This window comes from Drosophila persimilis, unplaced genomic scaffold (genome assembly GCF_003286085.1).
Source record: "Drosophila persimilis strain 14011-0111.01,24,50 unplaced genomic scaffold, DperRS2 tig00000431-arrow-pilon, whole genome shotgun sequence".
NCBI classification, from domain to species: Eukaryota; Metazoa; Arthropoda; class Insecta; order Diptera; family Drosophilidae; genus Drosophila; species Drosophila persimilis.
In genome coordinates this window covers 340,374-356,580 of record NW_020825312.1, presented here as the reverse complement: position 1 = coordinate 356,580, position 16,207 = coordinate 340,374, and the positions used below count along the sequence as shown (strand labels likewise).

Below are 16,207 nucleotides of genomic sequence, written 5' to 3'. Positions count from 1 at the left end.
TTGATGCATTGAAATTATAGTATTTAATATATGTATAATATTTTTTTTTGAATCTAAATAACGAAATAAACTTCTTTGCAAAATCAATGATTTTCTAGAATTTTTCCCGCGAAGAATCGATATTGATCGACATGTAGAGTATACATTACAACTACATATGCACAGTGGCTCCATCCAATACATGCCACGTGTATTTTAGGAACTACTCCATTTTACATAAAAATCAGATTGAATTTTGATTTAAGTCAGCGGCTGCTGATTAAGAATACATATATGTGTTTATTTAAGGTTATTTTTATGGTTGCTTAAAACAAACCTAAAGGTAAATTCACTTTCGTAGTAAAATTAGTAAAGTGTGGTGGCGTTGTTGGCCCGTGCAAATAATTCTTTCAACTATATATGTGTACACGGTTGAAAGAGACTATATTAAAAAAAAAAAAAAAATTTTGTGTACAGAATACTGTGTCGAAGATTGCTCTCGGGGTGTAGCAGCAATCGGGCTATGATTGGACTTAAAACTAAAAATCACTCTTGCGACTAAACTAGGACAGTTAGGATTGCGACTGGTCTTTGTACATAGAGGTTACCGGTTACACAAGGAATACACTGGATTGGAATTATTCCAAGCCAAATTCGAATTCGATTCTATTCGTCGTCGATGCGTATGGCATGATTCACATGCCCCTCGTCACTTGTAGTCTCTTTGGTTGTGGGTGGGAGTGGTGGGTCTACCGCTGTGGTGGTGGTGATGGTGCTGTTGGTGGTGTACTGCACTTGGGAGTCGCTCTTGAACACCTCATCGGAAACGCCTTCGTTATCGATGCCCTTGCCGGTGATCTTCAGGACATTTCGTCGTTGCTTAAAGTCGATTATCAGGGAGATGAACCATCCTAGGAATACTGTCAACAGGCATCCGATCATGCTATACCACATATAGCTTAGCCGGAAGATGGGCCAGGAACTGCAAGGAATCGAATAACTGATTCAAATAACCATCGAAACGTTAGAAAACAAAAGCCAAACTCACGTGAATCCTTCCTGCTCAATGGGATTCATTGATTCGGTGAGCAAGTCCTCGATAATGCTGGTCACATTCACATGACAATCGCAGTGCTCGATGGATGTGGCCAGCGGAGGTGGCTCCACACTGGCTATCTGGGCCACCACACCCACAAAGATCACTAGAATCAGCGATAGAAGCCCGCCATAGAAGGCTCCCTTAGTGTTGGCCTGCTTACAGGCAATACCGAGGACAAACAGACCCAGTGTCACGCCACCGATGAGGCCATTCAATGTGAGAGTAGCCTGCAACACGCCGCCCAGATGCTCCACAATGAACACCAGTCCGAAGGAGGCAATACCGTAGCCCAAGGACATCCACTTGGCATAGGTTGCTCCCTTCTCCGGAGAGATTTTGATGTTCATGCCATTGGCAAGCAGATCCTCGCAGGTCACAGCGGACAGGGAGTTCAAGGCAGATGCCACAGTTCTGGAGGCAAGAGAAAGTATAATCAGTGCTGGTTCTTAGAGCTCCACAAGTGTGGTGGTGCCTACCCTAAACTAGCCGCAAAGATGCCTGCAACGAAGATGCCCGCAATGGAGTAGATGTGCTCATACGTATTGATCACGTAGAAAGGCAGCAACTGATCGGAGGCCGAGATGCGACCTGCCGTCAGGGGATCGCAGTCCGCATAGTGGTTGAAAACCATCAAGCCCGTGTAAAAGTTGAGCAGGAAAACGGCAATCAAACCTATAATGGCAAAGCCCAGAGCAATCTTCGCTAGCTTTAAGGACTTTAGTGACATGCACTTCTGGACGGAGGCCTGGTTGGTGCAGAACAGCGATGTCCAGTAGAAGAAGCCGCCAATGACCACAGACCAAACGGTGTGGCGGGTCGTGGGACTGGGGTCAATGCTGGAAAAGTGCAAACAATTAGAAGGGAAAGGCAAAAGGGTTTCTGGGTGTAAAACTTACTTGAAGAACTCCAAGCGATTGAGTTCGGCAGCCTTCTGAAAGACCTGAATGGGAGTCCCGCTGTAGTAGCTGCCGAGACCCACAATCAAAACAAGAGACACAGCCAGGACTGCAGCCTGAAAAGGATTGAAAATAGGTTACAAAATGGATCCCTGGAGTTTTCTTTGGTCCGTTTACCTGGAATGAATCGGCAATGACCACAGCCTTCATGCCGCCCTGCGAGGAATAAAAGACGCAGACCACATAAATCAGAATGACAGCAATTTTGGTGTCCAATCCTGTGGCCTTGGACAAGGCAATGGCTGGAGCGAGGACAGCAACAGCCGTGTAGAAGCACATCTAATAGAGGAAGATAGGTTACACAAAGCTCTTTCTGTTGAGGATCCTCTGAACGCACCTGTATGACATAGAGTACTGCGCCCAAGATTCGGATCTCCTTGCCGAAGCGTATGCCCAGGTATTCATAGCAGCTGGTGAGCTCCATTTTGAAATATATGGGGTAAAAGATCTTGACCGCCACCGGGATGACCAGCACCATGGGGATCACAATCAGCACGAACTGTGTGCCCTGGAAGTACATCTCGGATGGGTTGCCCAGCAGCTCGATAGCCGTAATGAAGCTGGTCGTCAGGCTGAGGGTCACTGGGAAGATGCTCATCTCGGAACCCAGAAGAAACTCGTTGGAGGAGCTGCCTCCCTTCTGGAAGAACCCGTAGAAGATGCCAATGCCCAGCGAGATGACCAGCATGCCCAGCAGAATCACGTAGTCGTAGCCGGAGAAGGTGGGCTTGTGGCTGGGCGCGCTGCACTCCTCCAGTCCATTCGGGGACGTGGTCTGCTGGGACTTGTAGGCCTGCAGTAGCAGAGTTGCCGCATTATCAAAGTCCACATGCTCCTGGGAGGCGGAGGCTCCGATAGGACTCTCTCCCCGCACAATCAGATACTTGTGACTGGGGTCCAGCGGAGCAGATGCAGATCCCGATGCGGGGGTCTTCTCCTGCAGCGCATAGGCGGTAATAGAATGCGCCAAAGCGCAGAGGGTCAGCAGCTTCAAAATGGTATCCTGGGTAGCGAACATCCTGCCAGGGAATGTGCAACTGCAACTGCAACCGATGAGTGCTTCGAGCCAGACACCTTGGGTCACTCTCCGTCTGAAGCCCCACAACGTTATTCGCGAACTGAAACGGAATAGAGCATAACATACGGCTTAGATCATAGCAAGATCAAGGTTCCCGAAAAGAAATTGCACCAAGGCGGCAATCGCCAAAGCTTTCCATCAGTGGGTGTCGCTTTGGCTGCCATTAATTAATTAAGCGAACGATCCCCCACAAATTCCACCAGCAGTCATCTCTGGAAAGAAGCAGGGGAGACTGAAGGGAGGGTAGGGGCTACGGAATCGAACGGGCCATTGGCCACAGTTTCCATGTTCAAGTACAAATATATTATTTCCTTAAACAAACAATTCCATTTGGGTGTAATTGCTTTATTATTAATATATTTTCGTTATGGGTCCACACTCGTTCAAGGCGAAACGCTTTCGTAAATGATTTTCGGGATATGTAATCGACATATGTATGTTGAAAGGAAGAGAAAGCTGATTCTGGTAGGGAGTCTCCAAGAGAAAGTGAAGACTGAAAGCCACCTTAAGGTTACTTATGTACATATGTATGTAGCATGAACTACTTTTAGGAGTACAGATCGTAATGATCATTTGGCCCGTCGGACACTTTGCATCGTGTCTGATTTCCATACAATATTTCCACCACCATTACACATTCATTGATATTCGCGTTCAATTGTTAAATCATAAAACACTCATTTTGCAATCGATAACCCATACGAATCAATCAACAATCCAATTGATTCAAACACTCTGACAATTATTTTAATCAACCGAACTTAGAACCGAACCTGCTTCTCCTGCTCCCAATTTTCCAGCCAATTCAAACTATTAAAGAAAATCTGCTCCTGTGGAACACACACACACACACACACACACACACACACACAATCGCACACACACACTGATGCAATACGGAAACAAACACTCACACAGATACTGAGAAAGAGGCAGACCAAACGGCAGCAAAGTTTTGAGCGAAAAGTGAGAAATGCTCCCGCGCCCAATTCAGATTTAAGCGAATTCAACTGGTTTATATCAGTGGCTTGTGGCTTGAGCCGGATTGCGCCGGTTTTGGCCAGAAATTTGCCATCCATCGCATCTGAAGAGAGCTACTGCTGGCAAGGCCTGAGGCGAAGAGTAAGAGCAGAGCAAGATGCCTCCGTGGAAGAGCGGCCTAATCGAAAAGGTTCCCTCCACACAGAGGTGCCGGGGAGAAACACGTTTCCACTCTTGTCTGGAGACAGTCTTTGTAGTACACAGGTCGTATGCGTTCTGGGTGCTGTTCTACGATTGTGTGTGTGGGGGGGGCGACACGGACAGGGCGCCTGGCTTAATTGGTGGCATTTTCTATCCCCCTTTGGCATGTGGGACCCCTCCACCCCCCACCACTGACCAGGGCAAATATCTGAAAACATCTTTGTCTTTTTCCTATATCTCGAGCTCGTCGTCTCCGCCAATTGATATGCGTGTGTTTTGTTTTGGGGTTTGCCATGTCTGGGTTTTGTTTTTTTATTTGGTTCGGTTTTTCGTTTTTCGATTTTCGTTTTTTTTTTTATTATTAATATTCATATAAACAAAATAAACCATTTGACATGATTTGTGGCAGACAGGCTGTTAGGGCATGCCCATCTGGTCAAAGATAGTGCCAGCAAACTTCACCGGTCCTCTCCAATGAAGAGGAGCACTTGACGCTGCCACAGATCTATCACGGGGATACTTGGACCTTGTAACAGTTGTAAAAAAGATTGCCCAATAGGTAGGGCAATGGCCAGGGCGGAGGCGGGCGCGGGTGCGAAAGGGTTTGGCTAATTGCCCAGAGTCGTCAGAGGGTCTGAGAAATTTGAGATGTTCGACAGCTTTGCTTTTTGATAGATTTATGCGTTCTCCAAATTGATTTCAGCTGGTTTTTTGTTTTTGCTTTACAAATTTTAATTGTTTGCCTAATTTTTTTTTAACTAGTTTTAGTGATAATAAAAATACACAGTCAATGGCATACATTTCAAACGTTCTAAGTGGCACTTGGTTGAATAAAAACTACATAAATAATGAGAATTAAAAAAAAACTTATTAAGTGAGACAATTGTTGGTGTAGAAAGTCTGCTTCATTTGCATTTAATAAACGGTGAAATACTTGTCGATCTAAAGCCGCTTTCACCTCAGTATTAATTTACTTCCTCACCTTGATGTCGGATTTTTCAATCCTTAAATTATATTTTTATTCGTTGTCGTCTTCGTTTAGCACTCAGGTGGATAGGCACATAGAGAATTGTATCTTAGAAATGTTCTGAATTGTATTTGCAGGATTGTGCCTTGATTATTTCTGTATTTCATTAACGTGTTTTTCTCTCTTATTTGGAATTCACCAAACGAATATATTGATCACTGATATTTTCTTTAGGTATTATATATCCCTTTTTGAGATGTTTGGTTGTCCTTTGTGAAATTTTTAGTTTTGAGCACTTGTCCTTTGATTGTATTTTCACTGGGTGTTCTTAAAGCTGTTCGAACGTATTGACAATTTTCATATGAATGAGTTTTGCAAGCGTCCGTTACGCTGTTTTATACGACAGCCAGGCCCCCGGCAGCCAAGGCAGCGTCAAATCACAGATCACCGAGCGGCCCAACTGCGGGAACCCCACGGGGCGGTCTCTGGCTCTCTCTTCAAAGTCTTGGGCCCCGAAACAAGAGCGAAAATCGAACTAAGAGCAAGCGAGCGTCAGCGCAAGCCTAGCGACGCCGGATATGCGCTTGCCGATCTCCACAAGATGCTTCGTGATGCTCGTACAGAGATCCGAGAGCGAGAGGGAGAGCGCGAGCGCGAGCGGCACTCAATTGATGGTCGATTGATAGCGTCAGGGAAAATCTTGTTTAAATGCGAAGATCTATGTATCTTACTATATAGAATGCCTGGGAGCCGAGCACTTCCTCGATAATTCGTATGCGGGGGACTACGAAAGATCGAATGCCAATACCTTTCTCAATCTTTATCTTTACAACACTTTCAGCAAATTTTTGTTGTCATATTTTCAAACAAACAACGACGTGATCTTCAATGTGGAGCCAAATTCGTTCCACTGAAATTCCAATTGAAATTTAAAGTAAAACGTGGTTTACACTATTGGAAAAATATAAATAAACTTAGGAAAGATAAACTGCTGGCAGTCATATTTTAAGTTGAGACATTTATTCCATTGTACTCCGATTCCTGAACTGAAAGTACAATTAAGTGAATCGCATGATTCATTCCATTCCCATAGATGTGCATTCCATAAAACTCTCTGCATAAGCGCCAGAAAATACCGGAGAAAACTCCATCGGTAGGGGGACAGGACAGGACAGTGGACGGTGGATCGTCGTCAATTGACCAGGGCTAAATGCTAAATGAAATGCGTTGTAAACAAAGTACAAAAGTTTAATTGTTAGACAACAAGATGTGTTAAGTGTTCTTAGTTGCTTTCGGCTTGCGTGATGGATGTACCCGTGCTGTGAATGAAAATTTTCTTTTATTACTTTTTAAGTAACCCGAGACCAGTCACAAAGGAAAAAAGTGCGCCAATTAATAATGGGCCTCGTATACGAAGCGATTTTATCACTCTTTTTTTTTTGTGTGCTTGTCGCCTCGCCTCAATTGCCTTGCCGCCTGGTAATGGTCTTACTTGGATAACGATAACGAGTTCGATCTGGTACGATTTTGATCAGGCATGACACTCTTTCTCTCCCTTTCTCTCTTTCTCTTAATAGAAAATTATTTGTTTTGAATTATTTCTTGCGAGTGCTTAATTCTAATAAAAGTGTAATGTGTACTGGAATTGAAAGGCGAGGTGGCGGCTGGTTCAAAAAAGTATCAATCACAATAAATTCACATTGAACCCAAAGAAATGCCCAAGAGTATAAGGAATTGATGGGGAAAACAGCAATCAAGATCAGAAGAAGATCAACAAATTAATGTCAAATTTATTGGGGGCTTCCCCGCCAGCGGAAAGTCTCCAAAACGCACCGCCTTGGTATAAGGTCACTGTAGACACCGGCTGGTGTCGATGGAAACGTGGAGAGATTACCCAGGGCAGTGGCTATGGCTATGCAGTTGAGCTTTGAAGCGTGTTGCATTAATTAAATATTCCCGCCATATAGTTAACTAACAGCCTAGCCTGATGTAAATCTTGCCCGTTCCACTAGCCAGCCGAAAGCAGTTTAAAGCAGTTCGGCAAATGCGACGCAGTGTTTAGGCCCGAAACGATCTAACAACAGCAGCAACAACGGAAAGTTTGTTTATAAGATGCAAGCCACTTCAAACGTCACAAAACTGGTCGAGCCTCTCACTCATGAGATGTGATTGGACTTTGGTCCGGTATGGGCAGGCCGGCCGTTGTCTCTTTCAAGACCACAAAAGAACAGAACCAGCCGGCGGGCCACACGTGCTGCGTGCGTGCTGTCGTAACGAACCAACAAACGCAATATCAATCAAAAGTATATTTTGAACAATATTCTCTGTTCGGTTTCATTCAAGATATTACACAAGAACGCGTCTGCCACCCAATAATATTTATGAATTGTCTAAAAGAAAGCGTAGTAGTCAATTTGTCAATTATTACATTAATTAGAGTGGGCGTTGACATTGCTAAAATATGCAGCCGAGCCCGACCCGTGTTATATGTATCGTTAATTGGTGTCTCAATTAGTTGGTGGCTTCATACTAGGGGGTGCTAAGTCATAGCACTTCCGTTATTCACACATTTGAAACCAATCAATTTTATCCTTGCGGAAATGAAGATGAATCATTTTGAATTTCGTTTTGAAACGGCCTGCTAACGCCCGCCTTATCGTTATCGATAACGAATACCGTATATCTATCATGTATACATATTAACATTTTTGTTCATCTTTTGCTTCAAACTTATTTTATAAACAATCCAATTAAGCCAGTCATGTAGAAAATTGATTCATCAATCAAATAAAATAATGTTTTCAGTGCTAAAAATCTTAGCTAGCTAGTAATATTGAGCCGAATATTGAAATCAAAGAATATTCCGATCATGGGCAGAGAACGATTAACCCATTGCAGACCTTTATTAAAAAAAGAAAAATTATGAATCTTGAAGAATTTTAGTGCAGTTCCGATGAAAGATTCGTGGGGTTTGGCAACTTAAAGGGAAGGATAGGATGGATCTATAAGAATTTACAATCGTTAATATATTCCGCCATTTACCTCGTGTAGTTGAACTATTTAAATATAGGGGGCTTAAGTGGGCTAAGCTCGGTTTTCCATCATACGAGTCGCTATATTGTTGTTGAGAAACCAAAATTGAGGCAAAAACAAGCAAAGCCAAGTATTTAATGTGCCGGTCAAGTAGAAAATTGATTAATTAATCGAATTAAATTATGTGGGCATGGCTAAATGTGCTAGAAAGCTAGTAATATTCCACGGAATATAAAAATCGAGGAATATAGAACTTGAATTCCTCAGTATATTAACGGTATATTTTTAAAATGAGACGGTATATTTTGGTACATTTCTGGGGGTCGGACGGTACATTTTATCGATAAGTCTGGTCACACACCTAAAAAATAAGCAAATTAAATAAAAAATTAAAAATTTTGTAAAGTGCACAAAATGAGTGCTCCCGTTGCCCCTTCGGGCATTCAGAGTACTGCGGGTGCTGTTCCCGTGCGCAATGAGAAAGGTAAAGTTAATTGGACTGCGATGATGCGGATAAATTATGAATCTCAATCAATCTCGTTGTTTACAATGATTTTCCAGGCGAGATTTCCATGCAGAAAGTTAAAGTCCAGCGATATATATCTGGCAAGCGTCCTGAATATGCCCGCGTTGACTCCAGCACGGACGAGAGCGATGAGGATGACTTCATTGACACACGGAAGCGCATGGAGCGCCACAAGGCTGAACGCCACAAGATGGAGCTGGCCCGAAGAGGCAGCGCCGACGGAAAGCCTGCCGAGGACGGCGATGAGGCCGAGGTGGATGATCCACGTCTGCGACGCCTGCGTGCACGCCCTGTGGATATGGAGGACATGGAACGAGAACGAAGGGAACGCCACAGACACATCCACGAGCCCGAGATGGTGGAGAGTGACAGTGAAGATGAAGAAGAGGACGCAGAGGAGCAGAAGAACCTCGAGCGGGGAACCAACAAGATTACACTTGCCTCCGAATCCGACACAGATGCGGAGCTCAGTGACACGGAAATGGAGAATCGGCGTACAAAGCTGAGAGCGAGAATGCTGCAGCAACAGCGCGAGGAGGAGGTGCTCCAAAAAGAGGATGAAAAGCAATCGGAATCTTCAGAAACAGAGAGCTCTGAATACGAAGAAGAAAGCGAAAGCGAGGAGGACAACGAGCCACGTCTTAAGCCCCTGTTTGTAAGGAAAAAAGATCGGGCGACCATTCAGGAAAAGGAGCGCGAAGCTCAGAAACAAAAACAAATAGAGGCGGAGGCCAAAAGAGCGGCCAAGGAGCGGAGGCGAGCCACCCTGCGAATGGTGGAGGACAGCGTTAAGAAAGACCTGGAGAAGACCAAGCCGGAGTCGAATGAAGCCTGCCTAGAAGATGTGTGCACGGACGACGACAACGACGAAGTGGAGTACGAGGCTTGGAAGCTTCGCGAGCTCAAGCGAATGAAGCGGGACCGCGAAGAACGCGACAAGTAAGTAGCTCATGAGCGTAATTGTGAACCACAATTAAATGTTTTAATTGCAGCACCGAACGAGAGAAACTGGAAATCGACCGGGTCCGTGGTCTCAACGAAGAGGAACGACGCCAGGAGCTCCGGCAGAATCCCAAAATGGTCACCAACAAGGCCACCAAAGGAAAATACAAATTCCTGCAGAAATACTATCATCGCGGTGCTTTCTACCTGGACGAGGAGAACGATGTGCTGAAACGAGACTTTGCCCAGGCAACGCTTGAGGATCACTTCGACAAGACCATCCTGCCCAAGGTGATGCAGGTGAAAAACTTCGGTCGCTGCGGCCGCACCAAGTACACTCATTTAGTGGATCAGGATACAACAAAGTTCGATTGTCCCTGGTATGCGGAGACCTCGAACAACATCAAGTTCCACAATGAACACGCGGGAGGCATGCGGCAGCAGTTTGACAAGCCCACAGGATCCAAGCGAAAGAAATTGGAGTAGATAATAAGCACAATCTTATGATGTATTTAGTAATTTCAAAAAAATTAACATGAAATATATATGGCCACACAAAAAAAGGAACAAGGCACAATTTACTGAGACGCGACTCAAATTTGTACCTTAGGGTCGTTTAACAAATCCAGATTATGCTGCACCAGTGTCTTCATGATGCCCTCTGTGGTTATGTACTGGACATGGGCACGATTTTGCAGGATTCGCTTGTAGCGTTTTTTATCCTTGGCTACAGTTATGACATACAGATTCAATTCCTGCGCTGGCGGTTCTTTGTGGACCTTTCCACCAGCACTTTCAATGATTGCTAAAGGGGAGGCCAACGAATGTTATAGTATTGGGGGAAAAAAGCCTGAAATGTGTTTACAGTACTTACCTTTCATTTCTTTTTGATTCGGTTGGATACCCTCGCAGAGCATAAAGTTAAGCCCACTCAACAATTGTGGATGCTGCATTGCCATTAGGGGATCGAATTTGTACAACTTCTCGAAGTTTGAGTCTGAGAAGAGGTGTTCTGTCTGAACAGTTGCACGAGACGATGCCCTCATGGATTGAAGCCAGGAGCTGGAGAGTATAGGTTTACTGGCAGCTATTCCCACCAGGAATTTGTACGTGCGATCACCCTTGTCCATGATGAGGACGTCGCAGTTCAGGGGATCATCCGTTTTCTCCACAGAATCTGAAAGATTAGGGTGATATTTGTAGATAAATGTTATTATATGTCAATGCTGCTCCAAATTCTTACGCTTCAAGGCCTTCAGAACTGACGCCAGCTCAGCTAGATTACACATCGAGAATGCTATTTTGATTTTTCCTTGTCCTTTTGCCTTCCTCACATGTTCGTTAATGGCTTTGGAAAATGGAATCGGGTATTAATGATTGTCGCTGAAAGCACTTATCTATTCATATTTACCTTTAAGGGCATTCTCTTGAGATGACGCGACTGTGCCTGTGCCTGTGCCTGTGAGAAAATTAATAATCATCAAAATGTAGACTGGGCGTTTATATTTGTACAAGACATATACAGGTTCCACAAGGGTTCAAAAATATTTATTCTTCAAAGTGGAAAACGGGACGACACCCTTGCTCTTGAAACAATTGGCAATGAACACAATATACATTTTTACTTACTAATAATTGATCTTCCCCTTAGCCCAAGAGTTTCCTTTTGTGCTGCTGCTGCTGCAGTACTTGTAGTTGGTCCATTATCCTCTTCAGTGACAGAGGTCGATTTTGTTAGCTGCTTTTTTTTGACCATGACAACCGATTCTCGAGTTTCAGCAGCTTTGGATTGTGGTTCTCCTTTAGCTTTCTCCTCTGACGTGTTCCTCGTAATGATCTTATCTGTTGTAGATGATGTCTCACTTCTCTTACCTTTTGGTTTTATCTCTGGTTTATCCTCTGTTGGTGTTTGGGACTTCCTAGGTCTGCCCACCCTCCGTTTTGCGACTGCACTAGTATTCGCATTTTCTTTCTCTGGTGGGTTCTCCTTCTTTATCTTACTCTGTATGGTGTCCTGCGGTGTTGATGTTGGTGTTTTGATCTTTCTAGGTCTTCCTACTCGCTTGCTTGCTATCTTTTCAACGACTCCTTCTTCGGGTGTATTCCCAATTTTGGCTGCCTTTTCCTGAATCTTGTCGATTGTTTTTGCGTTTCTTAATCGACTGCGTGATGCATCTGGAACATCCTGCTCCTCTTGTTTGGGTTCGACTGTCTTCTTTACTTTGGAATATGAACTTTCCTTGTCAGCTGTCTGTTTCTCTTTTTTGGGTTCAATTTTCTTCTTTACTTTGGAATTTGAAGCAGAATCGAGCTGTGTGCTAGTCGACCCCTTTGATCTACCCGGCCGCACCTTGACCACCAATTCCGGTGAACTTTCCATGTCAGATGCCTGTTCCTCTTTTTTGGGTTCAATTTTCTTCTTTACTTTGGAATGTGAAGCAGAATCGAGCTGTGTGCTAGTCGACCTTTTTGATCTACCCGGCCGCACCTTGCTCATCAATTCCGGTGAACTTTCCTTGTGAGATGCCTGTGCCTCTTCTTTGGGTCCGATTGTCTTCTTTACTTTGGAATGCGAAGCAGAATCGAGCTGTGTGCTAGTCGACTTCTTTGGTCTACCCGGCCGCACCTTGACCACCAATTCCGGTGAACTTTCCATGTCAGATGCCGGTTCCTCTTTTTGGGGTTCGATTGTTTTCTTTTTTTTGGAATGCGAAGCTGAATCGAACTGTGTGTTAGTCGACCTCTTTAATTTACCCGGCCGAACCTTGACCACCAATTCCGGCGTACTCTCCTTGTCAGATGCCTGTGCCTCTTCTTTGGGTCCGATTGTCTTCTTTACTTTGGAATGCGAAGCAGAATCGTGCTGTGTGCTAGTCGACCTCTTTGATCTACCCGGCCGCACCTTGACCACCAATTCCGGTGAACTTTCCATGTCAGATGCCTGTTCCTCTTTTTGGGGTCCGATTGTCTTCTTTACTTTGGAATGCGAAGCAACATCGAGCTGTGTGTTAGTGACCACCAATTCCGGCGCACTCTCCTTGTCAGCTGCCTTTTTATCCTCTTCTTCAATAAACGAATTCAAAGGTAGACGGCTGATCTTATTTTTAGCTGCAAGAAAACGATAATTCAGCAGGTTGAAGATCATAAACTCCAAAACCTTACGTTCGGGTGAGTTTTCTGCAGCCGCTGGCCGTTTTCTGGGCTCAATTCTGGGTGATTCGTCTGAAAGGCGTCGTTGACATGCGTTTCTTGCTGTTGGTAAGGATTGTTGCATTAATTCCTGATTATTTTCATTTACACAAAGGCCTCGCTTAAGAAGGTTTCATTTTTAATGAATATTTATCGTTGTAATATTTGTAAAAATTATTTGCAAAGGCATCGGAGCCGATGACTTAAAGGGACGAATTGTTGGTTAGCGCGGGGAGGGATGGGATCGATCCGCGATCTCTTAGCTGGCACTTGTCATAAGAGATGGAAAAAACATAGCGAGAAAAATATTTTTCTGCAACTGCTATGTCTCTCTCTCTCTCTCATTTCTTACACCCACACCAGCCGTAACATCTAGCTGCACGGCTAAGAGTGAGAAAGAGAGAATGATTAGCGTAGCCACTGATCTAGATTTGGCAAACTGATAGAACTGGCCATTCTCTATGATTCCACGTTTTCGATTTTCTCGTATCTTCACAATTGTAGATGCCACAGATTTTCGTTCTTTGTGGGGGCGGAAGACGGTCGGGCGAACCAAAATTTGGATACACAATTCGGCTGCTTCAGCTCTTAGTGTTTCTGAGATCAAGGCGTTCATCGAGACGGACAGACAGGCATGATCAAGAAAATATGAATGGTCGAAAACGTGTTCTTCTGGAACTCAGCACGACACGACACTCTGGTTCCCAGTCATTTAAGATCCGTATTAAGCGAGGCCGGCGCATATGCAAAAACACCTGGAAACCTACTAGTACGTGGAGGTGACTCCGATCCGGCTATGCGGCTATTCAAGACTTCGGGTAATTTCGGTAAACCCCAAAGCCGCTTGCTGCCCCCGTCCGGATAGATGGATTCTAGACGGGCAACCTGTAGAGTTGGAAAAATATTATACGAAGTCATGCGGGGATGTACATACGTTCAACAAACCTTAGCATTATAGTTTTCATCCATAATAATGGAAGGTTTAACGAACTTAATTTGAGGTTCGTTTGGATCATCAGGCGGCTGTGGAAAGCCTGCAGCCATTTTGTCCAGTATCTCCATGATTTCATTATATGTACGGGAATTCAAATCTGTTATTAAATAGGGAATGAGTAAAATTGTACTGACATTAATAGTGCAATGATCTTCTTATCTTACCTTTTGCGCCTTTGGAAGTAGAAGCTTTGGGTTCTGTATCATTTTTTTCAACTGGAATGTTCTCTTTATTTTCTGGAGCGTTCTTACTTGCTTGCTTGCTTATCGAAGGGAATGCCTCCGTGGCTATAAAATCTTGATTGTCCTCACTGTCGCGGTGTTCTTCAGTTGATTCAGCTGCGTTCCTATTTTTCTTCTTCCATAAGGGGAATGGCTGAGTGGCAATGAAATCTTGATTAGTTTCCTCCTCATAGCTGCGGTCTTTAGGATAGTCGGCTGCTTTCAAGGCATTTTGTTTGAGCTTCGAAGGAAATGGCTGAGTTTCTATGAAATCCTGATTTATGAGCTCGCCATCGGGGCGATCTTTAAGAGATTCGGTTGCTTGCAATCTTTCTTGCTTGCGCTTTAAGTGAAAGGGAAACGGCTGAGTGGCAATGAAATCCTGATTAGTTTCGTTATTTTCGTTGCCATTTTTGGGAGATTCGCTTGCTGGCTCTTTGCTCGGAGTGACAATAAAGTCCTGATTTTCTTTGTCCTCCACTTCGATAGGAGTTGCTGTTGGTGTCTCTATGGTGGCCACAATCAACTGCTTTAGCCCGCAAAGCGTTGGTGTGGCGGATCTCTCGGACAGTACATTACCAGCATTCATCAAATCAAATAGATCAGGAGTACAATTTCCTGCATTTTGAGATGGATTTTGGCCGGATAGGTCTGGTGTAATACAAGCAAGTTCGCGAGGAGACAATTCTCCCGCCTTGGTGCTATTCAAAACAGTGCATTTTGGATTGGTTGCAGACCAATTTAAGGCACTCAGTTCCAGGTCCTTTTCATCGACATCTAAGCCGGAAAAATTATCTAAATGATAATAATTACATATCTGAATAGGTTCTACATACCCTGCTTGTTTTTGTTTTCAATGCGCTGACGAAGCGATAGTGCCGTCACAGAATCTCCCATTATCATAGATGAATCAAAGTCATCAAATGCATCCTCATCGAAATTATTGAATTCCTGGGTGCAAATGCGTATCTGCGTGCCCATTTCAGAGGCATCTTCATCGATAGAATTGGAGTTCTCATTGTGGACAACAACTGGTGGAGTACTAAGGAGATCTTGCGTCTCGGGTATCATGAAGTCATCGCCCAGCGAAACTTTGCCGCCCTTCGAGACTCCTTTATCAAAGACCACAGCTTGGGTTTCGGGTACAAAGAAGCTACCAACCGTTGTATTAGCACTTGTGTTGACCGACTGCACCTCCGTTTCTGGTATAACGAGACTGTCTGATGTTGTATCGACGGATGTGTCCTTGAGGGATTCGCCGAATCCACTGCTATCATGGTGCTGAAATATGTCAATGTTTTTTATGTATTTCCTTGAGCCACTCTGGGATACACATACCTGAATAGGTTCCATCATTTGCGCTTCGGCTGCCACATTACCGAAGCGTAACTTTACCTTTCCATCGATGGCATCCTTTCGGCTGATGTCCACATTGCCGTTCTCCAGGCCATTCACGAATACCTTTCCCATCAGCGCAGTCACGCGAAGGACACCCGCTCGATAGACAATTGCCAAAGCATGAAACAGCTCCATGGACTAAGGCGCACAAGTTTAAAACAAAGCAATGTTTTCATCTTTGGGGAAGAACTACACATTTGCCTGTACTTACTTCATCGGCGACACAGAACTCATATGCTTCGTTACGCCCAATGCGGTAAACAGTATCGGGCTGCAGAAGGACGGCCGGCTCCCCGTTTATGCTTAAGCTTACAGCTGCCATCCCGGAATCAAAAATTTCCCCCTGCGCGGGAAAAAAAAATTTCAGACGCAAATTCTAAACTCACTCACAAAAACATGAAGTTTGTTATGGGATTTTTCTGGCATTAAATATCGACTCTCATTTTCTGTATAGTTTAACCCATTAATGGCCATGGGTATTTAAATACCAAAGAAAATAAAACTTTAAGAATTTTAGCGCCGAACTAGTGAAAGGTATCGCAATAAAATTTGTTATTAGGTGAACATGGAGACGAATCTTTAAGTAGAATTTCCAAACAGCATTCACCTTTGAATTTGGTTTTTTAATGATTCCGGGTGTCCT

The 16,207-nt window shown here is 44.2% G+C and overlaps 3 protein-coding genes across 5 annotated transcripts; 1 reads left to right on the top strand and 2 right to left on the bottom strand.

Annotated features, from left to right (window-relative positions):
- Window positions 1-259: 259 nt before the first annotated feature.
- Window positions 260-5,531, bottom strand: LOC6595829 (sodium-coupled monocarboxylate transporter 1). Its single transcript, XM_026989809.1, has 7 exons — window positions 5,277-5,531; window positions 2,372-3,152; window positions 2,152-2,313; window positions 1,975-2,090; window positions 1,555-1,914; window positions 1,028-1,489; window positions 260-961 (listed from the first exon to the last, which is right to left on the bottom strand). The coding sequence occupies exons 2-7, from the start codon at window positions 3,050-3,052 to the stop codon at window positions 646-648; spliced, it is 2,097 nt and encodes a 698-aa protein (XP_026845610.1). The 5' UTR covers window positions 3,053-3,152; window positions 5,277-5,531; the 3' UTR covers window positions 260-645.
- A 3,155-nt stretch (window positions 5,532-8,686) lies between these two features.
- On the top strand, window positions 8,687-10,254 carry LOC6595830 (microfibrillar-associated protein 1). Its single transcript, XM_002021383.2, has 3 exons — window positions 8,687-8,778; window positions 8,856-9,759; window positions 9,813-10,254. Exons 1-3 carry the CDS (start codon window positions 8,709-8,711, stop codon window positions 10,246-10,248), a joined length of 1,410 nt encoding a protein of 469 aa, XP_002021419.1. The 5' UTR covers window positions 8,687-8,708; the 3' UTR covers window positions 10,249-10,254.
- On the bottom strand, window positions 10,246-15,935 carry LOC6595831 (titin). Of its 3 annotated transcripts, none has more exons than XM_026989465.1 (12): window positions 15,776-15,935; window positions 15,003-15,702; window positions 14,110-14,943; window positions 13,897-14,042; window positions 13,719-13,836; window positions 12,925-13,014; window positions 11,635-12,870; window positions 11,392-11,577; window positions 11,174-11,221; window positions 11,006-11,110; window positions 10,637-10,939; window positions 10,246-10,567 (listed from the first exon to the last, which is right to left on the bottom strand). In XM_026989465.1, the coding sequence occupies exons 1-12, from the start codon at window positions 15,884-15,886 to the stop codon at window positions 10,356-10,358; spliced, it is 4,089 nt and encodes a 1,362-aa protein (XP_026845266.1). In that variant the 5' UTR covers window positions 15,887-15,935; the 3' UTR covers window positions 10,246-10,355. The 3 variants fall into 3 exon arrangements, with proteins under 3 accessions (XP_026845266.1, XP_026845265.1, XP_026845264.1); XM_026989464.1 differs by having other exon boundaries at window positions 11,392-12,870; window positions 14,110-14,961; window positions 15,003-15,447; window positions 15,505-15,702; XM_026989463.1 differs by having other exon boundaries at window positions 11,392-12,870.
- Between the last annotated feature and the right edge of the window lie 272 nt (window positions 15,936-16,207).